Consider the following 27,672-nt stretch of genomic DNA (forward strand, 5'->3'; position numbering starts at 1 on the left):
CAGGGTTGAGGGCCCCCGCCTTCTCCTGTAGCACTCTCTGTCACTTTCTGTCCTTACCTAACATATCTTGGAGGGTGGGTAATGGAGACCAGGACTCTAAGAAGTATGGGCAGAAGTGTGAGGAGCCCCAGGTTCCCAGATGAGGGTCCCTGGGGCAGGAACCTCAGGAGCATGCTCCCTGGCCCCTGTTCCATCACTAACTGGATATTTCCACGACTCTGCCTCCTCAGAGTAGCCCCCCCCCAACACCCATGCTGGGGTCAAACCTAGGGTTCTGACAGATGGGTTACATCTCCAGCACACCCTGTGTATTCTCTGTCTTTCTCTTTAAAAAAGATTTAATGCCGGGTGTAAAGGCACACGTCTTTAATCCCAGCCCTCGGGAGGCAGAGGCAGGCTGATTTCTGAGTTAGAGGCCAGCCTGGTCTACAAAGCAAGGTCCAGGACAGCCAGGGCTACACAGAGAAACCCTGTCTAGGAAAAAAGAATTTAATTATGGGGGGGGGGTGGCGAGGGTGAGTACAGGTACCCGCGGAGGCCAGAAGAGGGTATTGGATTCACCTGGGACTGGATTTAATTATAAGTGTGTGTGTGTGTGTGTGTGTGTGTGTGTGTGTGTGTGTGTGTGTCGGGGTACATGGAGTCCAGAAGAAGGTATTGGATGTCCCTGGAGCTGGAGTTTATGTGATTGTGAGCTGCCCAACATGGATGCTGTGAACCGAGCTTGGGTCCTCAGCAAGAGCAGTACTTCTTTTAACTGCTGAGCCTTCTCCGCGGCCCCACCCTGCACATTCCCAGTGCTCAAGCTGGACCTGGGAATGTCTTGGGTGCAGGGTATTTAAAAGAGAATCTCGCTCCCAGCTGGATGTGGTGCCACAGACCTGTCATCCTAGCTACTCAGGAGGTGGAGACAGGAGGATTGCAAGGATGGGAAAGAGGGCTGGGGGTGGAGCTTGGTGGGAGAAGGCTTGCTCAGTGCACAGGGCTCCCAGCACCCCAGTGTGTGTGTGTCCCCCAGTTCCAGGGCAGACACTCAGCTGTGGGTAGTGCTGAAGCTTTTGGAGACTCCTGGAATTATTTTTTTACTTATGTATCTATTATTATTTTTGAAGCCCTTACTGGGCCGCATCGCGGAGGAGCACAGCACAGATGAGAGCCTTCCTAGACTAGACGTTCTGGTCTTTGGAGACAGCCTTGCTGTGTAGCCCTGGCTGACTTTAAAATTGTGGTCGCTGTCTTCCCCTCTAGCTGTCACGTGTTGGGATCACGGGTGTACACAGACCCGCCTGCTTTCCTGCGTGTGTACCTGGGCCCCAAACAGGCTGTGAGGAAGCCTGTCTGTGCGGGCTGCCTGCTCCTCGGCTCAGAACTGTCTCTTTGCTCTCAAGGGACTTCATGCAGTCAATCGGCCAACTTTCATTAAGGTACCTGCTGTGTGCCAGGTCCTGTTTCTGGACCGAGTCCTAGCCTGTTGCGTCCTGGACAGCATCAAGCTGGTTTGCTAACTCTTCGGGGCCCTTTGAGCCTTAAGTGAGACCTTGTAATTCCTGAAGGAAGGATGGTCCCTCCCAAGCTGCCTGCATTCCCCAGGTGCATTCAGACCTCCCCTGGCTTAAATGTGACTTCACTGGAAGGAGGTTCTACACTTTGGTTCTTTAGCCCATGGCGGCGGTGGCTTAGCCTCAGCTAGTCTCATGTTTACAAACACGGGTTTAAAAAAACAAAACAAACAAAAAAAACCCCTGTATTTCCCCTGATTTAAAAACAAGCATGTCCCCTGGAGAAAATATGCAACAACTCAGAGGTGTCTGTCATGGTGCTGCCATGGCTGTGACTGTCCCGCCAGCTCTGTGAGCTAGCAGCTTTTCCACACAGGCTGAGGCCCTGCCACGAACCCCGTCTTCTGTGAACATGTCTGCCCTCTCCCAGGCTAGCACGCTGTTGTGGGGGCAGAGCATCCCATGGCAGGGAGCCCCGTAACCCACGAGAGCACCCCTGGTACCAGCCATGTGAGCTGCCTGTGAATCTTCCCGTTGTGCCCCGAGCATCCCGGAGCTCACATGTCTGGACACCTGTGCGGTTATCTGGATGGAGATCAAAAGGAAGGCCTGCTTTCTGCCTCTCGGCTCGAGCTCCGCGCTGGGCTTCTGTCTGGTGGTTGGAGGCAGGACTGTGCCGCAGAGGGTCTGACCCACTTGGCGTCACATGTTTATGACCGTGGCGTGGCCGGTGGGGAGTAAGTGAAGCGGCCTCCACCCTCGTGGTTGGGTGTGGTGGAGGTCCCACGCAGCAGCACATGGGTGTGATGTCCTGTGGGGCGAGGTGAACGGTGTGTGTGTGTGTGTGTGTGTGTGTGTGGTGTGCGGAAGACAGGATCCCCCCACCCCCCTTCTGCCTCACGACTCTGGGGTCTCAGGCTGAAGCCAGCGATTTGGCCTCGAACCCTGCTGTAGCTAGTCAGTTGCCCACGTTGCTCTGCTCTACATTCTTGACCCCGAGTCCCCTCCCTGGCTTGGCCCAATGGGTGGTGGCTTGGGTTGGGGGTGGGGAGAGAAGCCGGATTGTAGGGTGGGGACACACCAGCTTTCTGCTTTCAGCTTGGGGGCAGGTTTCTGGGTTTCGATAATCTTGTACACACAGCTGGAATCTGTGTGGACGTCCACCGCCAGCCCTGCCCTCTGGACAGCACTGAATGTCCTGCTGGGGCTCCCCCGCTCCCCGGGAGCAGGGGCTGGGGGGCAGGGAGGGGTGGAGGAGGCCTAAGAGGAGGAGAACTTCTACTGCTTGTCTCAGGCAAGTGTGAGCTCTGAGGTCCCCGAGCCAGCAGGCTGCCCAGCCCAGGGCCTGGCTGCCCAGCATTGGTACCTGAGCTTCCCGGCTGGGAAGCCTGGGGTCAGATAGAAAGGATGTGAATCAGAGGATGCTGCCGCAGGGCCTATGGGAGAGGAGCTGGTGGGGGCAGAAGTGAGGCTAGCTGTTGCCCCCCCCCCCCATGGTGGAGGGTGTTGGTTGGTTGGTTGGGTCCTCGTGGCTGAGGCTTGTCAGGTGACAGGAGGGACTGGCTGGGGCCCTATCCCATTTGCAAGGAGGCTTTGAGCTGGCAGGTGGGCAGAGCCGGAGGGGTAGCGATCACAAATCTCAGCCTCCAGCTGCTGCAGGTGCTTATTTGGTTAGCAAATCCCTTCCCTCATCTCTCCTGCAGCCAGCTGGCCAGCGGCCCCTCCTGCAGCCTTTGGGACAACCAGGCTCCAAGTGTCCAGGAGGAGACACTTGGTGACAGGGGTCAGGATGATGACAGTGACGTGCATGGCTGTGGTCACAGATCTGTCAATCACTCGTAGGTTCTGCTGCCCCTTGACCCCCTCACTAGCCGCTGAGGAGATTTCAGGAAAAGATACCTATAGGTGGGACTGGGGATGTGGCTCAGTTGGTAGAGTGCTCATGTAGCATGCATGGAGCCCTGAGTCCCATCCCAGTACCCTATAAACTAGGGCGTGGGGGCACACACCTGTAATCCTAGCACTTGTGAGACAGATGCAGGAAGACCATGAGTTCTAGGTCAGCCTTAGCTGTGTAGGTTGTTTGAGGTCAGTCTGTGCTACATGAGATCCTGTCTCGCCCAAACCCATCTGTGTATGCGTTTAACCCCAGCACTCGGGAGGCGGAGGCAGGTGGATCTCTGTGAGTTCCAGGCCAGCCTGGGCTCCATGGTGAGACCATGTCTCAAAAGAAATAAACAAGCGTATGTGCTCCCATGGGCCCACAGTGCTGGTCCTGACAGCATCCTGTGTTCTCAGTCCATGGTCCAGTTGCTCAGTATGCCTTGGACCTCTGCTCAGTTCAGGGTCCCGCGTGGTCAATGTTTGGCCCTTATGCCCCCCACCTCCTGCTTTCCGACTGTGATGTCCAGCCCCCAGCATCTGGCTTTGGGGTTCCATGTCACTCCATCAGTTTCCCAGAGAACTCTGAGGAGGTCTGGGTGTGTGTGTGTGTTGGGCCTGAAGTTCTGCCCTGCTGAGGCCTCAGTTGCTCTGTAAGTGGGGCACTCTGAATGGTGGACTGCGGGCCCTGAGGGGAGGGCAGCGGAGTCCCTCCTGCCCCGTGGTCCCTTCTTCCTTCTTAGCTTTCCTTCTGGCCCCCTTACAGATGTGTCCTCCTGTGCACAGCAGCCCACCTGATGCTGAGCCAGAAACCCAGGCCCGTGGGCAGAGCAGCCCTCAGAGCTGGAACCCTGGCCGGAATCATTACTTCTGGGCCAAGTTCAGCCATCTTGGTGTCCCTCCTGGGGAGACTCACTGAGTGCAGGGCTTATTGTCCCCTCTTGTCCCCGAGCTTCTTGAAGCCATGAGCTATGGTGCTGTTGAATTCTGTAAGTTCCATATGTCACCATGCCACAAGGTGGCTCCTTGGTGCAGGTGGACATAGGTCAAGAAAGGGATGCCTTTTTTTTGTGCAGGGGGAGAGCAATAGCCTGAGACCCCAGCCATTGTGTCTGGGTCCCTTTTCCAACATCCAGATCCTATCCAGCAGGTGCACCTCTGGATATCTGGAGAGGGCTCCCCAGATCCCCCCACATCACTACAACCCATCCGGAAAGTCTCAGCGTGCCTGCTGTTGGAAGTGGCCTTCTCCTGGGCCACTGGCTGTGGCGGGGGAGGCAGTGCCCTGGGCTGGAGGTCAGGACACCTGGGTTGGGGACTGCCACTGTGTGTCCCTGGCATGCGGTCGGCTATGGGCCTCTCCTTCCCCGGGTCCGCTGCGGATGGGGAGGGGCTCTTGGGGGTTTCCCTCTGTCCCGTGCAGTTTTCTGTTGGTGACTGGTCTGGTCTGTGCAGGCTTTGAGTCAGGTTCGCCGGGAGGCACTGCCCTACTTCTATCTAGGGCCCTTCCTCCTCCTTATCTAATCTCCAGCCAGCTCTGACCCACCCGGCTTCCTTTCCCATGGCTTCCACCTGGATCTCAAAGTCCACTCTGTGCCAAATGGCCCACGCAGGGCCGGGGATGAGGCCCTCCTCTCTTAGACCTAGGTCTTGGGGTGTAGGCTCCTTGAGCATTTCAGGGGGAGCCTTCATGGCTTTCTAGAGCAAGCTAGGTCCTCCCTTAGGGTTCAGGATGGCTGTGTCACGGCCCTCCTGCCAGGATCCCCGCCCCTCCATCGTGTCCTGTCTAGTGCAGGCCCGTGCTTCCCAGTGGCTGGAAGGCTGGGCCTGTCATTAGGGCTTCTGTGTGGCTGGGGCCTGGTGGGCAGGCATGGACATGGGTATCCTGTCCTCTGGGCACTTAGCAGGGTGGGCGTGAGCTCCCTGCGGGTAGATCATGCCCAGCACATCATGGCTCTCACTGAGGCCTTATGATGAATAGAGTCTGGCCGTGTGTGTGTGCGCGCGCGCGCGCACGCATGCCCACCATCATACATCTCACCAGTTGCGTGGCCCAGTGGCTTCTTCCAGGCCACCCTGGACTGTGCAAAGAATAGAGTGAAAAACTGGATATAACAACGATGTACAAATTATAGAGCTCAGCACATCGGAGGGTCGGTTTTCTGATGCGGCCTTGGCCTGGGTGCGGTCAGCTGCCAGCTGAGGATGGTGCCTGGTGGGAGTGAGGAATCTACTCAGCCTGTGGAGGGGACAGGATCAGATGAGGCTCTTCTGAGTGAGTGAGGGGAATTGACCAGGGCGGAGGGCGGGACCTCAGACAGAGGGACCCTGGCAGGAGGGTAAGATCTGAGAGGAGAGGGAGGCTGAGGATTTGGCGTGGGTTCTGGTGCCAGGTGTGCACCTGTGCCTGGGCTCCTGTAATAAACACAGCTGCCCCCCAGGAGGGGATAGGGGTGCTACACCCAGGGATGCGGTACCACTGGGTAGGGAGGAGTAGGGGAGCCTTTGTGAGTCTCCACCCACCCTGGGCGCCTGGCCCAGGCCCAGTGCTCTGGCTGTAGCTGCTGAGGCAGGCTGGGGCGAGGCCATGCTCAGCTCCCTTGGTGATGGTGGGTGGGTGGACGTGGGGAGTTTCGCTTGCGGCTGGGTGGGGTGTGTGGAACCAAGGCCCAGCTGGCAATCTGGGGTCACTTTTCTCAGCTGTCACCAAAACTTACCTGTCTGGTGTCTTCAGGCCTGCTTCTGGTCCCCGGTTTCCTGGCAGCCCATCTGATAAGGGCTTTCCGGATTATCTGTTAGCAGCCTCCCTCCCCATCCCTCCCTCCCTCCCTCCCTCCCTCCCTCCCTCCCTCCACTCGGGTAGCACTGGCTTGGATGCTTCAGTTGTAACGCTCAAGAGCGGAGGAAAGGCTTGTTTGTTGGGGTACTCTGGATCCTGTAGACCCCGTTTAAATAAAAAGGGCATGGCTGGAGTGGAGAGATAGCTCAGCGGGGAGGCTCACAACCGCCTGTAACTGCAGCTGCAGGGGTTAGAGGCCCCCTTGTGGGCTCCATGGGTACTGCACACACATGGCATACACTCACACATACACGAGCTTATTATTATTTATTATTATTATTTTGGTTTTTTGAGACAGGGTTTCTCTGTGTAATAGCCTTGGCTGTCTTGGAACTTACTCTGTAGACCAGGCTAGTCTCGAACTCACAGAGCTCTGCCTGCGTCTGCCTGCCGAGTGTTGGGGTTAAAGGTGTGTATCACCACTGGCATTTTTATTATTTTTTTAATACTTATTTTTATGTAAATGGATGTTTTGCCTACATGTATGTAGTACTTACATGCTTGGTGCTCATGGAGGCCAGAAGAGGGTGTTGGATACCTTGGGACTGGAGTTACAGACAGTTGTGAGCCACCGTGTGGGTGCTGGGAATCAAACCTGGGTCCTCTGGGAGAACAGCCAGTCCTCTTAACCACTGAGCCATCTCTAATGAATAAAATAAATCTTAAAAAAGAGGATAGCAGGGTATCATTGCAGAGACGTCTCTGGTGGGGGATGTCAGTGGAACCCAGTGGGGTGCTGGGCTCTTGCCCCAGGAGCAGCCCTGAAGGTCCCCTCTGTCTGTCTCCACACTCTTGGGGCAGCTCCTCCATGGCTGCCGTGGGCCCTGTGCCCTGGAGCTGCTGGGCCACAGTGCTGGGCTGCTTTCCATCCCTGCCTGCGTGTGGCTCTGAGCGGCTTCATGTGGTCTCCCTGCTCTGAAGACCCTAGGCTCTGTGTGGGCTTCAGACGCTGATCCGATGTGGACAGGGACAGATAGACATCCACCTAAATCTAGACTAGGCTGATCTGTGCCGGCCATCTAGGGCAAACGTGTATATGCTCAGTTGCATGGCCTGCAGGAGAGACCCAGACAGGTCAGGTCTCAGGGATGGCGGGAAGGGTCCTGGTCCAGGTGGGTTTTACTGAGGAAGGGGACTGGGACCTTTCCCGCTCTCCCTTCCCACAAGGCCTTGTGTCCTGGCCGAGAGTAGATAGTGGGATTGCCCCCATGGTCTCTCCTGATTGTGACTTCCACATTTCCTGAAGGCTCTAGAACCCTTGGCAGGGGCTATGTGGTTCCTGGTCAGTGTCTCCCCATCCCCGCCACAATGTCTGTATCCCCTCCCTCTGGCTTTGTGGAGGGCCTGCCAGCTGGTCTGATTCAGGATGTCTTACAGGAAATTCTATGCATGATTCAAGGCCTCAGCGCTCCCAGGTCCTCACACACCTGGTCTGGGAGGTTGCACTCTGACCTTCCCCATCCTAAGTCCAGATGGAACCCACCGCCGTGGTACCGCCAGTTGGCACCAATGCATGTCCTTCTGTCCTTATTCTCAGTGTGCGACTTGTCTTCCCAATGAGGCTTTAGCTCCCCAAGGCAGGGACCCTATCCTTTCTGGCTCATGTTCTCTCCACTGCTGGTAGAACGAATTGTTTCACCTGCTCAGTATGCGTTTATGCAGCCTGCTCTGCAGGTCTGGGCACTGGGGGTGCAGAAGCAAAGTCCACACCCCTGTCCTCATGGGATCTGCATACCACCGATGGCAGGGAGAGCCAGGTGGGAACCGGGACAAAGGACGGCGAGGGCAGCATGCCGTGCGCAGCGCACTGATCACACTTTTTATTTATGGGGTAGCTCCATATCATGCAACTCCATATTAGATCACATAGCCCAGGCTGGCCTTGAACTTGTTACGTAGCCAGGGGTGACTTTGAACTCCTGATCCTCCTGCCTCTACTTCCCAAGAAGTGGAATTATGAAGTGTGTGCCGCCAAACCTGACTATAGTGCACAGTCTTAAAAGGGGAGGGGAGGGGAGGAGGGTCTTGGTGGGGACGGGTCCTCTGAGCTGGGATTTGCAAGAAGTGAGGGTGTTTAGAAGCAAAGTTTACTAGGAGAAGAAAAGGCAGGGCCAAGATCCCCAGGAGCGTGAGGAGCCTGCGGGAGGCTATGGGGCTGAACCAGAGTGAGCCTGGAGGAAGTCGGAAACGTGCGGTCCTGCGGAGGTCAGGGCACAACTTGAGGAAGCTGGTTCTCCTTCTACCATGTCTGTCCTGTGGATCTGACTCTAGCTGTCAGGCTTGGTGGCCGTCACCTTCCCCTCGCTGAGCCATCCTGCCACCTCTGTACTTATTCATGGGGTTGGTGGTTCTGGAGGATGTGAGCAGAGTGCTGACCTGATCGGACTTAACTTTCTTGTTCAGCTTGTGGTGCTGAGGATGGGGCCCAGGACCTCTTGTAGCCTAAGGAGGTGTACCCCAAACCTTGACTTTCCTATGTTTTCTGTAGGGAACAGAATGGTGGGGGAGAGGGGAGAGGGGTGCAGGGGAGCAGTTGCTAAAGTTCAGTCACGAGTGAAAGGGCCTGGCCTGGGATGGTGCCAGAAGTGATGAGCAAAGGCTGGGCTCTGCTTCTGTTGTCTGGGACAGGGTCTCCCGCAGTCCAGGCTGATCTGGAATTCACTGTGTAGTGGAGGATGGCCTCGGTTCTGATCCTCCCGCATCCACCTGCATGCTGGCATTACAGACATACATGACCATGCCGTTTTAGTCAATGCTGGGGTTGAACCCAGGCATGCTGGGCAAGCACACTACCAGCTGAGCTATACCCCAGTCTTCTCCACCCCCACCCCCCTTTGAGACAGGGTCCCTTCATACAACGTGGGCTAGCCTTGACCTCGCTGTGTGGCTGCAGCTATTGGAGAGAGGGGCTGAGGATTAGTCTGAAGTTTTGGCCAAAGAGCCATGGTGGGGGGTCATGGACTGAGATGGGGCCAGTGTGAGGACCACTTGGTGGAAGGACAGGAGCCCAGCTGTGCTGACTGACGTTCCCCCCAGTGCCTTTACTTCTGAGGAGAGCAGCTGGGTTGAAAAGAGAGTGTCCTTGGGGCAGGAGTGTAGGAATGACCAGGGAGCATGTTAGTGGCCCTTCTGGGGCTGTGAGTGTGGCCAGCATGACTGTGACTGGAAGGGGAGGGAGCGGGCCCTGGAGGCTGGGAGGTTGAGCAGGCTGCGGCCCCCTTTCCTGCCTGGCACCGTCGAGGTCCTTCAAAGCACCTGCTAGTACTGGGCAGCCTGGCTTCAAAGTCCAGCTCTGTGATGTTAACCTTTCCGTGCTCTGGCTGCCCTGCTTGCAAAATGGAAATAATAGCAAAGTAGTTTTAGGAAATTAAACAGTGTATGCAAACACCAGGCAGCCTTCCAGCTCCCCAGGCCACCGGCGGGAGGCCGACGATTCAGTGGAGCTCCCACACCATCTGCACGGAGTTAGTGCCAGATGACAGGGGCTGAGGGCCCTGGCTCCTCTAGATGCCAGTCACCAGCCTGGGCCTCTGACTTTTCTGACTGACAGCTGTGAATCAGGGGACCCCGTAAGGTGCCTTCGTGTTTGGTGGACCCGCTACAGCGGCTCATAGAAGTCAGCAGAGCTGTTGACTCTGCCGCTGAGACGCCCTGCCTCACACGCACACGTTGAGTCATGCCATAAGGGGGACGGTCTTTTAATTGATAACGTCATGATTTAAGGGTCTCGTGAGCTAACTCAGGAAGTAAGCCCACACGGTGGATGGAGGTAAAAGTCGGCCTCTGACCTGCGCGTGTACTGCACACGGACACATACGCACACACAGAAATATGAACAAAACACAGCTTCAGGCTTAGCGAGACAGCCGAGAAGGTCCTGGTCCATCCCTGCTACCAAGCCCGAGGACCTGAGTTTGAGCCTTGGAACCCATGTGGCGGAAGGAGAGGAACCTGGCTCTGCACGTCTACAGCCAGGGCTATGCGGACGGACCCTGTGTCAGAAAACCAACGAGGGCGTAATTCAAACCAGCCAGGGGGCGAGACGTGTAAGGCGAGGTGTGGGGTGGGATGAAGAACTGCTTCTGTACCCTTCTGGGCCACACTAGCCTCCGGCCACCACCGACGGACACTCCCTGAACTCAGTCCTTGTGGGTTGGCCCTTCGCTGTATGATTGATTGATGATGTCACGGATTAACCATCAGTGTCCTCCACCAGGGACAGACCAGGAAGCCGGCCGGGGCTGCAGTTTCTATCTCTAACAGTTTCCCACTCTCATCCTGAGGGGCTTTCCAAAAGTCACCTCGTTAACATAAATGCAGGTGAAAGGGGCGGATAGGATGGACCTTCCTGCCATTTCTGTGGCTGTGGAGCTTTGGTAGAGACTGGGGCAGAAATTCAATGTGGCAATAAAGACGATTGTCCGTTTGCCCCACTCACGAAGGTGTTAGGGTGCGGGGGCTCTCACCAGAAGCTGGAATGAAACCCCTGTATTGGTTTTTCACACCACTGAGGACACAGGAGAGCGATGTGCAGATTCTGCATGGAGCAAAATGGGGCACCAGCTGCCGAGACTCGTGGTAGAGGTGCGTGTGCTGAGGTAGCGAGGTAGCTGGGACTGTGGGGATGGGAGAGACAGGGCGGGGCTGGGAAGATCGAAGGTGGAGAGTCCAGGCGGGCCGATTTTGACACAGGTTATGTGGGAAGACAGCATCATAATTGAGAAGTCTCCTCCTCAGACTGACCGACCGTAGGCAAGTCTTTCTGGCATTTTCTTGACTAATGATTGACCTTGGAAGGTCCAGTCCACTGTGGACGGTGTCACCCCTGGACAGGTAGTCCCGGATTGTATAAAAAGAAAGCTGAATGAGCTCTGAAAAAAAGCCAGTGAGCAGCATTCCTCCATGATTCCTGCATGGAATTCCTTTAGTGATGGATTGTAATAGGGGTGTGTAAGTCGAATAAACCCTTCCCCCTCCAGCTTGCTTTGGGCCATGGTGTTTATCCCAGCGACAGAAAAAGCCAACTAGGATATCAGGTCTGTTAGGCGTATGGTTTGTGCCTTGTGGCAGAATGGTGTTTTGAAGGTGTCACCGGGTGCAGTGACCACCTCTGGAGAGACGGGAGTGCCTAGGGATGCTGGGATCACATGGAGACTTTGCAAGGAAACTGGGGTCCCTGAGAGAACATCCTAAGACCGTGTTAGCCAACCCAAGGAGTGCAGACGTGGAAGTGGGCTTTGACACTGGTTTTGTGACTTCAGGCGAGTCATTTAACGTTTAGGTGCAGTTTTCTCCTGGGTGAAATGGTACCAGTGACCAGTTCTTTGCTGGGAAGTCGGTGGAAATTCAGGAATAATTGCTGAGATAGAGATGGTTTTGACAGTGGTCCATGATCATCTCTTTCCTGGAGACTGGGATGGAGAACTTGAAGCCTAGATGGATGGAGGGATGGGTAGGTGGGTAGATTAATGTACAGGTGGGTAGACAGATGGGTGCATGGATGGGTAGATAAGTAGTTGCATGGGTAAATGGAGAGATGATTGTAGCATGAATCTTAAAAGGTCTTATTAATAAAATCAAACCTGAGGCCAGTTATTGGGGTGAATGCTGGAAGATCAGAGAAGCAAAACAAGCCACAGCTTCCTCACCTCGACAGTTCCTCAGCTGGTCCTGTTTCCTCAGACTGGAAGCTTCTGTGTCCTCATCCCAATGACTCTCAGCTGAACTGCTGCTCCAAAGCCTGAAGCTTAACCAAAAGCTTCTAGTTTCTGGTCCTCATGCCTTATATACCTTTCTGCTTTCTGCCATCACTCCCTGGGATTAAAGGCGTGAGTCACCATGCCTGGCTGTTTCCAATGTGGCCTCGAACTCACAGAGATCCAGAGGGATTTCTGCCTCTGGAGTGCTAGGATTAAAGGTGTGTGTGCCACCATTTTCTAGCCTCTGTGTCTAGTGGCTTTCCTGTTCTCTGACCCCAGATAAGTTTATTAGGGTGCACAATATTTTTGGGAACACAATACCACCACAGATGATTGGGTGGGTGCATGAATGAAGAGATGGATAGATGAATAGGAACATGGGTAAATGAAGAGTGGGGTGGGTACATGAATGGATAGATGGAGGCATGGTTGGATGCATGGATGGTTGGGCAGGTGCATGAATAGATGATGGATTGATTGATGCATGGGTCTCCTCCTCCTCCTCCTCCTCCTCCTTCTCCTCCTCCTTCTTCTCCTTCTTCTTCTTTTAGTTTTTCGAGACAGGGTTTCTCCATGTAGTTTTGGTGCCTGTCCTGGGTCTTGCTCTATAGACCAGGCTGGCCTCGAACTCACAGAGATCCACCTGGCTCTGCCTCTCAAGTGCTGGGATAAAGGCATGCACCACCACCACCCGATTGATGCATGGGTAAATGAGTACATGGATGGATGGGTAGGTGAGGAAGCGCGCATGGATGGATGCTCCCAGAGATGCAGGATTAAGTCCTCAGCCATAGCTGTAAGAGAATTTTAGACCCTAGCTTAGGTCCTGGCTGAGTCTGGGAAGCATGAGGTTTTTTTTTTCTGTCTGTCTGTCTGTCCGTCTGTCTGTCCGTCTGTCGTCTCTCATCACATTTGCGTCTTGTCCTCGCTTTCTCTGACTCTGACTTGCCTTCACCCTCTCCCGTGCTGAACTGTCCCTCCTCGGTTCCCATCTCCCACTGCCTTTGATTCTTGGGCCTCTTTCCTCTCCCTGTCTTCCCTGCCCAGGCAGCAGGGGCTCAGGACTTACTGTGTGAGAGCCCAGACGCCAGCCAAAGCGTGGCTCCCATTTCAGAGGCCTTGCCTTCTAATGGCAGTGCCGTGAAGAGGATGCCCATGGTAGGTTCCAGTGATGGAAGAAACTCCAGGCACGGCCCCTCGTGCTCCCAGAGTTCCCTGCTCCACAGGAGATGTGTCTCTTCCCTCCCTCTAACCAAGCTGCTCTGTCCCCTAGGCTGGTGGATGACCGCTGTGTGGTGGAGCCTGCAGCTGGGGACCTGGACAACCCCCCCAAGAAGTTCCGAGGTAAGACCTCCACACCAGCCGTGAGCATCCCTCCTGGGCCGCAGGGTCCCGGACCTGGGTCTGGGTCTGTCTCCCCAGTCTGCCCGAGACCACCCTCTTCAGCCTGTGTTAACCTTGGCCTCACTGTATCATCTTGGCATGGCACATTTCTGCTTTTCCTTCCAAGACCACACCCCCCTCCCTGGCACACCCCCTTCTGGCCAGGGGCCCATTCTCCCCGAATTCCCAGCCACTCACAGGGCTTTCTTTGTCTGTGTGACTGTTTTTTTTGTTTTTGTTTTGTTTTTTTTTTAAAGGGAATAAAACTGGGAAAGACAATTGCTCAGGCCTCAGGAGGCCCAAGGGAGAACACTTCCCTGTGCCTCAGTCTCCCCATGTGTGAAGTGAAGGGACTGGAGCTTTTAACTCTTCATATCTACTTGCCTCAGGCTATGCGTGTGTGGCTCCTGCTGGATGGAACCCCAGAGCCCAGGCATGGCTGTGTCCCGTGACCTAGTCAAGGGCTTTCCCCTGAGGAGGTTCTGTCCTCCGTGGTGGTGGGCTCCGTAGCCCTGGAAGTAGCAGGGCTGGATGAAGGACAACTTGGCTGATCTTGGGCCAAGCAGGGGATTGCCTGTGAGGGCTGAGGCTGACATGCACTAGACAGCCGGAGCCTGGGCGTGGTGGGAGCAGGCAGGAACATGCCAGCATGATGCCACCAGGTCTGCAGTGCGGTTGGTCCTCTGGGAGAGGCTGGTGGGTGATGTCGTCAGTCTAAATGCTGGGCAGGGGTGGGGCTAAGAGGACAGCCTGATGGCATCCTTCTGCTGCTTGCTGCTGGGGGTCTTGCCTGTCTTGGTGGGAAGTGGTGGGGGGTCCTGGCCTGGAGAGGGCCCTGCATCAGCACGTCTCCATCCATGTTTCTGTCATGGACTTCTGGCTTGTCTCAGGGGATGTCATAGGTGGAGGCGGGCCTCAGCCGCCGTGTGGGAATGACCTCTGGTCCTGAGCCCTCCACACCACCATCAGCCTTCCTCCACCCACATCTGGCTCTGTGGTCCCTCACCCTGTTTCTGCATGGGGCTGCTCTCCGTCTTCCCCTGGCCACAGCCCCCTCTGCTCCCCACAGTGACTGGCCACCCCTCACCTCCGCACCTCCTGTCCCCACTGTCCCCGCTGTCACCCCACAATCTGCCCTCTGCAGTGTCCGTCCCTGCTCCCGGCTCCGGTCTGACCTTCCCTGACCACTGGCTCCACTTCCGACCTGGTTAGTTTTCTGCCTCGCGTGAGTCCGGCGTGCTCTGCGTCCTGTGTCGTTTGCTTATTTTCTTTGTCTCTCAAACCCTCGTCTCTCTCAGGGTTTTAGCTGGGTGAGTTCAAACTTCCTGTGTACCCACGACGGTTACATCTGAGCCAAATGCCGCCACATCCCAAGTGCTGAAGGTTTCACCTCTGCGTGTGTGGGCGCCTGCGCGTCACAGTGCACGTGTGGACTCTTTCTGTCCTGGTGGGGTTTGAACTCCAGTCTGCCTGTCTTTTGTGCCAGAACACTGGGGAGGCTTTAGTCTGGCTTTTGTGTTTCTGGTTTTATTGGGAGTCTCTGCCTCCTGGCTCTCCTGGTGGGGGGAAGGAGAAGGGAAGGGAGAGGAAGGCAGGAGGGGCAGAGAAGGGTGAAGGTTTCTTGGGGCCCCCGGCTGCTGCCAGAGCAGGGAGGGATTGTGTGGACACGGGTGTGTGGCAGGCAGGTGACAGGGAGGTGGCTGTGGTAGGGGAAGATATGCCCTTGGCTTCCAGTGAATAGCTTGGGGCCAATTTTTGACAACAAAAAAGCCACTTAGTAGAACAAATACCCTTTTGACTTCTTGCATTCTTCCCACGCCTCCGTCTCCTTCTTCGTGGTTTCCCGAGGCTTGGGTACAGGGACCCCTGGAGGTCCTCTTGGCCGCAGTGGCTCAGCCTGTACAGTGAAGTATGACAGAGGGACCCAGATTCCTCCCATCACCTTCTGGGGGCTTTGGGGTGCAGGAGCCCCTTCCAGGCTCCCCATGGTCCTGCTGAGGCCCGACTCATCGTCTTGAACAGGATCTGTTCTCTGCAGCTTCCGGCTGGCAGGTGCCAGTTGGAACATTTAGAACTTGGGACAAGACTCAGGACTCCAACCTCTTCAGACTGAGGCTCAGGCAATGCCTCCCACCTGAGGCCGGCCTTTGTTGGTTCCTTGGCTTCCCTGCAGCGCCTTGGCCCTCCCACTGCAGGGTGGGGCCGTGGTAGGCATCTGGAAGTTGTCAGGTCACCACCAGACTTTGTTCTGGGATCCCCAGGCATTCTGCCCTCCCATCTTGGGGTGAGCCCAGCTGAGGACTCTTCTTGCACACAGATCACTGTCCAGTGCCCTTCAGTCCCTACTCCATGTACCTTCTTCTGGGCCAGTGACGCCCCCGGCCGGCCCCTCAGTCTGCTTTGGCTTCCCTCGTGTGTGGTTTCAGCTCCATCCATCCACTGTTTGCATCACCCCAAGCCTCGGCTTGTTCGGGGAATTCTTTCCAGACCTGGCAAGGCCCTGGGAGGCCCAGGCTGCTGATGCCAGCGGTACCTCACACCAGCCCAGCCTCCGATGATGGCTGTTCTTGCCGTAGGTGTTGATGCTGAGGACTGGGCTTCCCTTGGTGCTCCTCCGGTGAGGCCAGGGGACGCCAGGGTGGGAGGATTGCAGCTTTGTTTCAGGGGGACCTCAGGAAGCCCCGAGTGCACACCTCCAGGCACAGACACCTGGACTAGTGTGTGGAGGTCACCTCGTTGCTCAACCTGGTGGGAGGAGGGGCGTGGTGGCATTCCTCTGCTTACATAGATGGGACCTCTCCCCCAGCTTTCAGCCCTGCTCCTGCAGGGCACCCCCAAGCCCTTTTGGAGCGGGTGAGGTAGCTCAGTGGTAGAGCCCTTGCCTGGTATGCGGGGGCCGTGTTCAGTCCCCAGTATCACAAAATGAACGAAAAGATACTTCAAAGCCAGGTGAAGTGACCCGTGTCTGTAATTCAGTACTCAGGAAGTTAAGGCGAGTGGACCGTGGGTTCCACACACCTTTAATCCTGGCACTCTGAAGGCAGAGGCAGGCGGATCTCTGATTTCCTGGTCTAAATAGCAAGTTCCAGACCAGCCAGAGCTGCATCCTGAGACCCTGTCTCAAAACAAAAGAAGCAAACAAACAAAAACCAATCAAAACAAAACAAAACAAAAAAACCAAAAGAAAACGGAGAAGGATCAAGGAAGACCCCAGAAATTTTCACACACACGTGAAGTTGGTTCTGTCATTCAGGGGACTGGTTTAAAGCGCTTGCCATTCGGACCTCGGGACAGAGCAGGAGCACACAGGGCGGCTTTGGCCTGTGCTAACGGTGCCCTCTGTGCAGATCGTTGTCCTGGCCTGCTGTCCTCTGAGATCTACTCCTTTAGACTGTGGCTGGAGGCCGCAGTCTAATTACTGTATAGCATTCCACAGCAAATCCGCTGACTGGCTAGCCTGTTAGTGAGCGCTGAGCTCAGTTCCCATACACTTTTGGCTCCTTGGCTCACGTGTGAAGGTTTCTCTGATAAGTTCCCATAAGGGGGTTAGCGGGGTGGGAAGAACACGCCTCTATCCTGAGCAACGATTCTGCAGCCTTCGCTGAGGTGACCGCCCTCGATCCCTGTGGACTTGGGCATGGAAGAGGAGATTTGAATCAGTTCTGTTGGACTCTTTTGTTGAGACAAGGTCTCTCTCATGCTGGCCCAGCCTTTATGGTCTTCCAGCTTCTGCCTCCCTAGCACTGAGATCACAGGTGGACAGAGACCCCACATGTCTGGGGTGCCTAGGTACCAGGGCTGTAGCCATGTGGTTCCTTCACCCCACCAGTAGAGGGTGCACTCTTGTGAGTGGCGGTGTGATACTGTATTCTGTCCATTCCAGGACAGTCAGCTTTCCGTTGTCTGTGGATGTCTCTCTACATGGCTCCATCTCCAGCAGGCCATGTCAGGAGGCTCCTGGCATGCTCGCGGTGGCTGCAAGCATAAACCTTATTGGGCTTTAGTTTACTTTTTAGATCTCTAGCGCGCTGTCTGGGTGTGCATACGTGTGAGGAGGCTGGAGGCCGGTCCTGGGTGTTTTCCTTAATTGCTCTCTCACTGAGTCTGGAGGTAATCAGTGTGGCTAGTCAGGCTGGCCAGCACACCCCAGGACTCATCCTGTCTTGCCATCCCTGAGGCTGGCATTACAGGCATCTGCTGCTGTGCCTGGCTGTGGGTGCTGAGGATTGAAATCAGGTCCTCATGCTTGTGTGGGGCACTCACTGAGTCGCCTCCCAGAAGCCCACAGTGGGATAGCTGCTTGCGTGGCATTTGTAACACCCTGGGTTCAATTCCTAGAAGTTCAGTCTCTCCTCTCTCTCAAATATTTATAATAATAATAATAATAATAATTTTTTTTAGCTTATTTATTTTTTGAGATAGAGTCTCACTATGTACTCCTGGCTGGTCTGGAACTTTTTATGTAGATCAGGCTAGCCTTGAACTCATTGAGATCCTTGGGCCTCTGCCTGTCAATTGCAGGGATTTAAGGCATGTGCCACCGATAGATTTATTTCTGCCTAGGGGTGTTTTGCCTGCATGCATGTCTATGTGCTACCTGTGTGCAGTCCCCGTGGAGGCCAGAAGAGGACGTTGAATCATCCGGAATTGGAGTTGCAGATGGTTGTGAGCTGCCTTGTAGGTGGTGAGAATTGGTCCCAGGTCCTCTGCAAGAGCAGCCATTGCTCTTAACTGCCGAGCCATCTCTCCAGCCCCTCTTTTCTCTTTTTCATTTAAAAATTTATTTTTTTTTCAATTTCTTGGAAAATGATGTGAATACAGGGTTTATAAAATTCCATAGTTTTAATTATTTAAAAAAATCACTTACTTTTAATTGTGGTAAAATATACTTAATAAAAAAATCTCCCTTGCTGGAGCTGGAGAGACAGCAGTGAAGAGCACTGGCTGCCCTTATGAAGGACTGGATTTCGCTTTCCGGCAGCCATGTTGGGCAACTCACATGGCTTATAATTCCAGCTCTAGGGACCTGCACCCTCTTCTAGGCTCTGAGGGAACCTGCACTCATATGCACATATCTATACACACAATTTTTAAAATGTAAATCTTCAGCTGGGTGGTGGTAGTACATGCCATTAATCCCAGCACTCGGGAGGCAGAGGCAGGTGGATATCTGTGAGTTCGAGGCCAGCCTGGTCTACAGAGAGAGTTCCAGGACAGCCACAGCTGTTACACAGAGAAACCTTGTCTCAACTGCTGTCCCCCCAAAAAAGATATTTAAAAGACAATCTATGCTGTGTACACGCATGCACGCACGAGTGCGCGCGCACACACACACACACACACACACACACACACACACACACACACACACTTTTCTTTCAGAGAGATGGCTGAGTCTGTTCTTGAACTCCTGATCCTCTGTCACCCCTTCCCGAGTCACAGGCCTGAGCCACCACCCTCCCCGACTCTGTCTTAACCATTTCTCAAGCATTTAGTTCTGTGACGTTCCAAATGTCATAGTGCAGCCATTGCTTTGTTAGGTAGCTGTCCCGTCTCTCCCCCACCCCCATTCTGCTTTTAGTGTCCATGAATCTGGCCATTTAGAAACTTCCTGTCAGTGGAGATAGTGTGTCCTTTTGTGCCTGGTCTGTGTCACTTGGCATAACGTCCTCAAGGTCCATCCATGTTGTGTGCGTGGTGAGGGTCAGGATATCGGTCTGTCTGTCTCTCTCTCTCTCTCTCTCTCTCTCTCTCTCTCTGTCTCTGTCTCACTCTCCTTCTCCCTGTCTGTCTGTTTGGGGTTTTGTTTGTTTTGAGACAGGGCCTAATTCTGTATCCCTGGCTGGTCTTGAACTCATTGTGTAGCCCTGGCTGACCTCCAACTTGGCAGTGGTCCTCCTGCCTCAGCCTGTCAACTGCTGGTATCACAACCATGCACCATGATGCAGAGCTTCAGCATTTCCTCCCCTCCCTGCCTCCCTGCCTCCCTGCCTCCCTCCCTCAGTATGGTTTATTGAGTATACTGCAAGGAGGAGGCCAGGCAGTGACTGAGTGCCACCTGAGGTCCTTCGTGCTGCTGTGTGGCTTTGCTGTGCCTTTCCAGTGTGACTTGTTTCCAGGTACCCTCTGAGGGCCCCATGGGCTGCTTCCTATCTTTTCATTCTTGTCCTTAAGACAGTGTAGAGGCCTTTCATCCCCGTAGTGGGGCCATCCAGTAACAGAACGTGGAGGACACCACGCCTCCATCCATATTGCCGCTTGGTCCTCACGCTCTGCTCCACACCCTCCAGCCCGGCAGCCTAAGCACGCCACCTTTTCAACTCTCGGCAGCTGTCCGCACCTTCCAAGGTTATGCTTTCCCGCTACTGCATGCCCACGGTCCGTGTTGGGGGGCCTGCTCCCCCCACAGCTCTCCCAAGCACCCACAGGTAGTTGTCAATTCTCCATTTTCATCCTATAAACCCAAGACCCTTCCAGCTACTCCTCTGTGTAAAGGTTTTTTGTGTTTTTTTTAAAAGCTTTACCTGCTTTATTTTATATGTTTGAGTGTTTCCCTGCATGTATATCTGTGGACTGTGAGTGTGCCTGGTGCCCAAGAAAGTCAGAAGAGGGTGTCAGATCCCCGTAACTGAAGTTACAAATGGTTGTGAGCTACGATGTGGGTGCTGGGAATCAAAACCAGTTCCTCCACAAGAGCAACACGTGTTCTTAGCCTTTGAGCTACCTCTTGAGCCCCCAGCTACCCATCTTTAAAAGTACTCATTCCAAGGCTAGAGAGATGGCTCAGTGGTTGAGGATGTTTGCTGCTTTTGTGGAGGACCCAGGTTCGGGTTCCAGTACCCACTGCCTGTAATCCATCATCAGGGTATCCAGTGCTCCAGTTCTGGCCTCCACAGGCCCCTCACATGGGGCACACACATGTACAAAAATAAAAAGAAATGTTTAAAAAATGCTTATCCCGCTGGGCGGTGGTGGCGCACGCCTTTAATCCCAGCACTCGGGAGGCAGAGCCAGGTGGATCTCTGTGAGTTCAAGGCCAGCCTGGTGTACAGAGTGAGATCCAGGACAGGCACCAAAACTACAGAAAAAGCAAAAAACAAACAAAACCCAACATCAAAACACACACACACACACACACACACACACACACACACACACACACACACACACTTATCCCAGGGGCTGAGGATGTGGCTCAGAGGTAGAGTGTAGGGCTCTGGGTTCCATCCTGAGAGACATCACAGGAGAGTGTATTTACCTGGGACCCCTGGGACCTGCAGTGGCCTGGGAGTGTTCATAGCCTGAGGCTCCCTCACCCTGCGGATGATGGTGGTGACCTCCAGTGCTCAGGGGATGACTGTGAGGGGTGAATGTGGACAGATGGCTGTAGAGTCCATATAAGCCAGGTCCTCTTCCTCCTAAGTGCTGGGATTGATGGAACCCAGGGCTTTGTGAATGCTATGAAAACCCTCTTCCGGCTGAGTCACATCCCCAGCCTGCCTGGGCTTCCTGTAGTCGGTGACTGGCCTTCTGTGGCAGATCCTGCCCTGTGTCCCCTGGACACCCCCTGTACCCTCAGCCTTTCCTCGTGGCCTGTGATGCTGTGGGCTCCTGGCTCCCTTGCTGTGAGAAGCTCCTGGACCCCTCCAGGTTCTGACACCGCTGCCTTTGGGCCAAGCACACTGCACAGCGGGAGAGCTACTGTTTGCTCCATCAAACCTCATAGGAGTAGAGTGTGGGCACCAGGGAGGGTCTGTGCAGGGCAAGCGAATGCATCTGACAAATTCTGGGGGTTTCCAGGGAAGATTCAGGACCAGGGCAGGAAGGTGCCTCACTTCCTCCCCCTCTTTTGGGTGTAAAGACGGATCTTGTCCACACAGGTTCAACTCTTAGTGACGTGTACTGTTCCTTTCATGGGGGCCAGGCATCCTTCAGAGTTGGGTAAGGGGACCGGGGATGGCACATCGCTCTTGCAGAGGACCGGAGTTCAGTGCCCGACGCCCATGTCAGGCAGGTCAAAACTGCCTGTGACTCCTGCTCTAGGGGACCTGACGCCCTCCTCTGGCAGCCTCAGGAACCTGCACTCACATGTGTAAACCCCCCAATTTAAAATCAATGACATCTTTGTAAAATAAGTTGAATAGAGAGTGAGAGCCTGGGGAACAGGTCATTGGGAAGAGGTCTTTGCCACCAACCCTGACCGCAGGGGACCTGGGGATGAGATGGGGCCTTAGCGTGGCCTGGAGAAGCAGGAGGACCCCAGCTGCATCCCGAGGGCTGAGCAGAGCCCTCATACACACGGGGTGCACCTTTGTAGAAGGGCCACCCCTCATGCTGGGGGTGCAAGGTGGGCTTGGTGCGGAGCCCTGGTGGCCTCTCTGTTTAGAATTACAGCGTGCCCCTCCCTTTTCCTCCTCCACAACCCTGGCCTCTCCCCTCAACAGTTCAGGGACCTCTGCACCCCACGGGCTGATGGGAGATCAGATCTACTTTAGATTCTCAGGGCCTGATAGCCCGCGGTGACCTGGAGAGGGACATGGCCTTAGGGAGAGCAGATGGGTCTATAGGAGGAGGATCCTGTCCTCGTGACTTCCTGTCCCCTGCCCCCCCACCCCCCCCACCCCCACCCCCCCGCACGCGCGCGCTTTCCCGGCATATGTCTTCTGTTGGACCTGCCCCCAGAGTTTGTAGTCTGATGCTCAGCTGCAGCTGTAAAGGGTTCTTTGGGGCGACTGAAGCCAGCTTTCCTCGAGGCTGTGACTCTTGTCGTGTCGGGGTGTTCACAGTGCACAGGGCTGCTCTCCCACACCTGCTGGTGTGCACAGCCCACCCGCCCCCGGAAACCATTCTCCCCTTCCATCAGGCTTCAGGCTTTTCCAGCTGAGGCCGCCTTTGGCGAACTAGAAATTTAGGATGCCATTTTTGGAGTTCGGGCTTACAAAAGTGACAGGTGTCTTGTTTCTTGGCCAAAATGAGAAACTCAGTAGTGATTTCTGTTTCTGGACCTTGATTTTTGTCCTGACCAGAATCAAGAGGCTGAGAAGCATTTAACTTGTTGTATAAGGGTTCCCGGGGGAGGGGTACTCTTATTTGTCATATACGGCAGTGGGGAGAAGCCGTTCCACAGCAATGTGGTGTTGGGAAAACAGTCCAGACAGGGGGCAATGGTCTAGCCTCATCCCAAAGGGGACTGGGGAGTATAAGCTGTCCCTGGCACAGTGGGGGTTGCACTGTTAGATGTCTGGATCAGCTGTGAGATGGGGGTGAGCCGGGGAGGCAGGGCAGTCTGCTAAGAATAACTGTCCACACTGGCAAACGCCGGCACAGATGTCATGGAGTGAGGCCTAGAGGCCAGGAGCATCTGGTAACTTCCCTAGAGAAAAAAAGGTACCTGTCTTCCCCCAAGGGAGACCTCACAGCCCAGTTTTCTGAGACCTCACTATTGACTCAGCAGACTCCTGGAGGCTCCAATTTCTCTCTCTCTCTCTTTCTTTTTTTCTGCCTGCCTCCCTACCTTCCTTCCTTTCCTTCCTTCCTTTCCTCCTCCTTCCTCTCCTCCTCCTCCTTTTTTGTTTTTTCAAGACAGAGTTTCTCTGTGTAACCCTGGTTGTCCTGGAACTCTCTTTGTAGACCAGCTGGTCTCGAACTCACAGAGATCCACCTGCCTCTGTTTCCCGAGTGCTGGGATTAAAGTTGTGCACCACTACACCTGGCAAATTTCTTCTTAAGATTTAGTTTTACTTGCTTGTGTGGGTGTGTATGTGTGCACATGTGCGTGTCTTTGCACATGAATGGAGGCCAGAAGGTGGCACCAGGTATCTTCCTTATTACTTCTGTACCCACTCCTTTGAGGCAGAGGCTCTCCTTGTTCTTCAGACTTGTGTCTCAGCTGGACTGGAAGGTCCCAGGAACCCTTGTTTCCACCTCCACCATGGCTGGGGTTGCAGGTGCCTGTGCAGATGCCCCATTTGTTCTGTGGGTGCTGGGATCTGAACTCCACGCTGCATGAGTACTCAGCAAGGGCTCCTAGGCTCTGAACCATCTCTTCAGCCCCTGGGTCTCTAGTGTCCATGCTGTTCTTCTAGCTGTTTCCTGTCCCACCCCGTGGGCAGGAGGCTGGGAGAGGCTGGGAGACTCGGGTTCTGCCCGGGAGCCCTGAGCTCTCAGCTCTGACTGAGCCCTCATCCATCTCTTCCAATCCCACCCACCGCAGATTGCCTCTTCAAAGTGTGCCCCATGAACCGCTACTCGGCACAGAAGCAGTACTGGAAAGCCAAGCAGACTAAGCAGGACAAGGAGAAGATCGCCGACGTGGTACTGCTGCAGAAGCTGCAGGTGTGTGCACGGATGCGCACTGCACGGATGCGCACGGCACGGATGCGCACGGCACTGGGGCGCACCGCACTGGGGCACACAGCACTGGGGCGCACCACACTGGGGCACACGGCACTGGGGCGCACGGCACTGGGGTCCACCGCACTGGGGCGCACCACACTGGGGCACACGGCACTGGGGCGCACAGCACTGGGGTCCACCGCACTGGGGCACACGGCACTGGGGCACACGGCACTGGGGCGCACAGCACTGGGGTCCACCGCACTGGGGCACACGGCACTGGGGCGCACCACACTGGGGCACACAGCACTGGGGCGCACCACACTGGGGCCCACAGCACTGGGGCACACGGCACTGGGGCGCACGGCACGGATGTGTATCGCACTGGGGCGCACGGCACTGGGGCGCACGGCAGGACCTCTGCTCCTCAGGGCCAGTGGGGGCTTCATGCATGAGAAGAGCGTTTTGAAAATCCTCATGGACAAGACTGGCCTAAAAGACCATGAATCTGGGCCGGCAGGGAGTGGAATGCCTGTCTAGGAACCCAACGTCTGCATAAATCCTTGCTGCCAGTTACAAGATGGGCATAGCTCTGTGCCAGGGCACGTGACTCAGCGATTAGCTAGGAACAACCCAAGCTGCTGTACTCAGACTTAGTAGTGGCTCCTGAGGTGTGGCACCGGGGAACCCATTTGAGAACCTTGGGTTTCGTCTTAATCTCCCATTTGCTTTATAGAGCTGGAGCTTGGGGCTTAGACAGGAGTCTGTGAGTCTGGATTGAGTCGAGGCAGCCCCTAGGTCTCTGACTCCCCTTGGGTTTCTTGGACTCATGTCTGGTGTCCTGGTGCTGGGTCTGCTGGGCCACAAGCTCCTGTGAGTGGAGTCGCAGCTGGCACACTGAGTTTCCTCTGAACAGAGCTCAGGTCTAGCCTCGGACAGTGGGAAGCTGGGACTCTGGTCAGCAGCTTGTGGTTTGCCTCTGAGCCCCGGTCCCTGAGGGCGGGGCACTGAAGTAGGGGCTGGGTGGATCCACCTCATAGCTGTGACCTGGCTGTAGAGGGGGGACAGAGGGGCCGCCTGAGCCCTGGTCTCAGGGTGGGGCTGTCCCAGGCTTCCTCCCTACAGCCGGTGTAGACCGGGCCTGAGCTGGGCATGAGACACAGGGCTCACACCCGAGTCAGAGCCTCACACTACAGCTTTATGGAGGGTTGTGCATGGCTCCCCGCAGCCTTTGTAGCCTGGCTTGATTTACCCTAGGCCTGGTAACAGCACTGAGTGGGAGGAAAGGGCAGAGGGGCCACTGTCCTCAGAGTGTGCTTGTCTGATGGAGGAGGCCTTTCTTCAGGAAGGTTCTGGGCTGATGGCACAGTTTAAAGAGCCTCCCCTAAGAGGTAATGGAGCTCATCCTTGAGGCCACCTGAGCTGGTGTGGCATCAGGGGAGGGCCTGGAGCCGTGAGCAGGGGTCTCTGGAGTGGGAAGTGGCCTTTGCCCAGCTTAGTCTGGAGTGGAGGTATCCCAAAAAACGGGGTAAAGAGCGTATTCAGACTTAAGTTGCTGGATGTGTCAAAGGCATGAGGGTTCAGGGTCCTCCGAAGGTGCCCTCTAGGGTGGGGTCAGGCCTCTCAGCCATGGTGAGCTGTCCGGCCACCGGCTGCCTCTGCACTTGAAGTCTCAGGCCATTGCTTTAGTGGGAGGGATTTCCCCATCCCCGAAGGGCCTCCTGGATGCAGCACCCGCGCCTGGGGCCAAGGGTGAGTGTGTGTGTGCCTGGAGGCACCCTCCTCGGGAGCAGTTTCTGACCCCCCCTCCCCCGGTGTGTGTCTGCAGCACGCGGCCCAGATGGAGCAGAAGCAAAACGACACGGAGAACAAGAAGGTTCATGGTGACGTGGTCAAGTACGGCAGTGTGATCCAGGTGTGGCTTTGGTGCAGAGCACTCCCTGCCATGCGTGCGTGCGTGCTGTGTGTGTGTGTGTGTGTGTGCTGTATGTGTGTGTGTGCACGTACGTGTGTGTGTGTGTGTGTGTGTGTGTGTGTGTGTGTGTGTGTGTGTGTGGCGTGCATATTGCTAGTGGGTGGCTTACTAACACCTTTTCAACTGCACCTCTGTACTGTGCCCAGGGGAGAGTTTTTTTGTTTGTTTGTTTTGTTTTGTTTTGTTTTGTTTTTCGAGACAGGGTTTCTCTGTGTAGCTTTGGAGCCTTTCCTGGAACTCGCTTTGCAGATCAGGCTGGCCTCGAACTCACAGAGATCTGCCTGCCTCTGCCTCCCAAGTGCTGGGATTAAAGGCGTGCGCCACCACTGCCTGGCTCAGGGGAGAGTTTTTAGCTCAGGGGCCGTGCACACATGTGGAGCGAGGCTCTGATCTCAAAGCGTGGCTTTGCCCTGCTTCTCTCTTGCTTCATTTAGTTCGTTTGTAAACCTGCCAGCGGGGACTGGATTCAGCTCGTGGTTAAGAGCACTTGCTGCTCTTGCGGAGGACCCAAGTTAGATTTCCAGCAACCACAGTTTACCAAGCTTACAGCTGTCCGTAACCCCAGTTCCAGGAGGTCCAGTGCCTGTCTCCTCTGGCCTCTTGGGTACTGCATGCACATAGTGCACATACATGCACAAAGGAAAATCCTTTCTACACGTAAAATAAAAATAATCTTAAAGCAGGGCCGGGGATAGTGTTTGTTAGATCGGGACTGACAGGTGACGTGGAAATAAAGGCAGACAGGCACCTTCAGAAGCGGGATTATTCTTCAACCAGAACTTCTGAAGTCTCCAGGGAAGTGGAGACTGCCCACTGGGTGTGGCGTGCTTGGGTTTTAGTAGGACGGAAAGGAGATGGGAGATTCCATCTGCACGTCAGTTCCCCTGCCTTCTCAGGGTGGTAGATGCCACGCGGAGATACGCCGGTTCTCTAATCAGAGGCTTCTGGGACCTAACAGCTCGCAGGCGCCATCCATGAAGCTAACTTTCCTTTGCCGAGCTCCTCAGTCCACCTGAGGCCTTACCTGCATTGTTTGCCTGTGGGGAGTGTCGTCAGAGTCTGGGTAAGACTAGCTAGGGCAGAGTGCTTGCTTGGCGTGCACAGAGCCCTGGGCTAGACCCCGGAGTCTCATGAACTCGGCAGGTGGGTCTCACCTGCCAACCGGCCGTCAGGAGGTACAGGCAGGAGGGTCAAAAATCTCAGACATCCCGGACTATGTCTGAGAAAAGATGACATGGTTGAAATGTGCCTAATTCTTGTTTCTTCATGGAGGTGCGGGATGCGCCAGGACCTGTGCACGCTTGGCAGGTCATCTCCTGCTAAGCTGCCCCTTGGCCTGGCGAGCAGTTTTGAGACTAGTTGCTTCCCTGTGACAAGGTCTGTGTGTTTGCGACTGTGTGTGTGTGTCGCTGTGTATCGGCCTGTGACAGTGTGTCCGACATCCTGTGTGACCTCCTCCCCGAGGGCCTGGCCTCCCAGGTCTGGTGGCCTCACTCCTGCCCCACCCTGCCCCACCCCCTCAGCTTCTGCACATGAAAAGCAACAAGTACCTGACCGTGAACAAGCGGCTGCCAGCCCTGCTGGAGAAGAATGCCATGCGGGTGACGCTGGACGCCACGGGCAACGAGGGCTCCTGGCTCTTCATCCAGCCCTTCTGGAAGCTGCGGAGCAACGGGGATAACGTGAGCGCGAGGCCAGGGCGGGGAGGGGCTGGGTGGAGGTGTGGACCCCCTCCGGGGGGGTGCATGAGGTCCAGGAGGGGGGCAGAGCCGGGGGAGGAGACCCTGGTGGAAAATGGACTCTTGTTCTTCTCACCTCTCTCTGCTGTCTGTCCCCTAAGGTGGTCGTGGGGGACAAGGTGATCCTGAATCCTGTCAACGCCGGGCAGCCGCTGCACGCCAGCAATTATGAGCTCAGTGACAATGCTGGCTGCAAGGAGGTGAGTGGGGTGGAGGAGGTGAGTGGGGTGGAGGAGGTGAGTGGGTGGAGGAGGTGAGTGGGTGGAGGAGGTGAATGGGGTGGGGAAGGTGAGTGGGGTGGGGGAGGTGAGTGGGGTGGGGG

General features: G+C 55.4%; 1 protein-coding gene across 1 annotated transcript in view; it reads left to right on the forward strand.

Annotated features, from left to right (window-relative positions):
• Positions 1–27,672, forward strand: part of Itpr3 (inositol 1,4,5-trisphosphate receptor type 3) — a 71,779-nt gene that overhangs the window by 4,626 nt on the left and 39,481 nt on the right. Inside the window, exons 2-6 of the mRNA XM_028888362.2 lie at positions 13,192–13,262; positions 23,515–23,636; positions 25,465–25,551; positions 27,135–27,293; positions 27,452–27,550. Of these exons, the coding sequence (XP_028744195.1) occupies positions 13,192–13,262; positions 23,515–23,636; positions 25,465–25,551; positions 27,135–27,293; positions 27,452–27,550 (538 nt within the window). The remainder of the gene's footprint in view (positions 1–13,191; positions 13,263–23,514; positions 23,637–25,464; positions 25,552–27,134; positions 27,294–27,451; positions 27,551–27,672) is intronic.

This window comes from Peromyscus leucopus, chromosome 16_21, assembly GCF_004664715.2.
Source record: "Peromyscus leucopus breed LL Stock chromosome 16_21, UCI_PerLeu_2.1, whole genome shotgun sequence".
Taxonomy (NCBI): Eukaryota; Metazoa; Chordata; class Mammalia; order Rodentia; family Cricetidae; genus Peromyscus; species Peromyscus leucopus.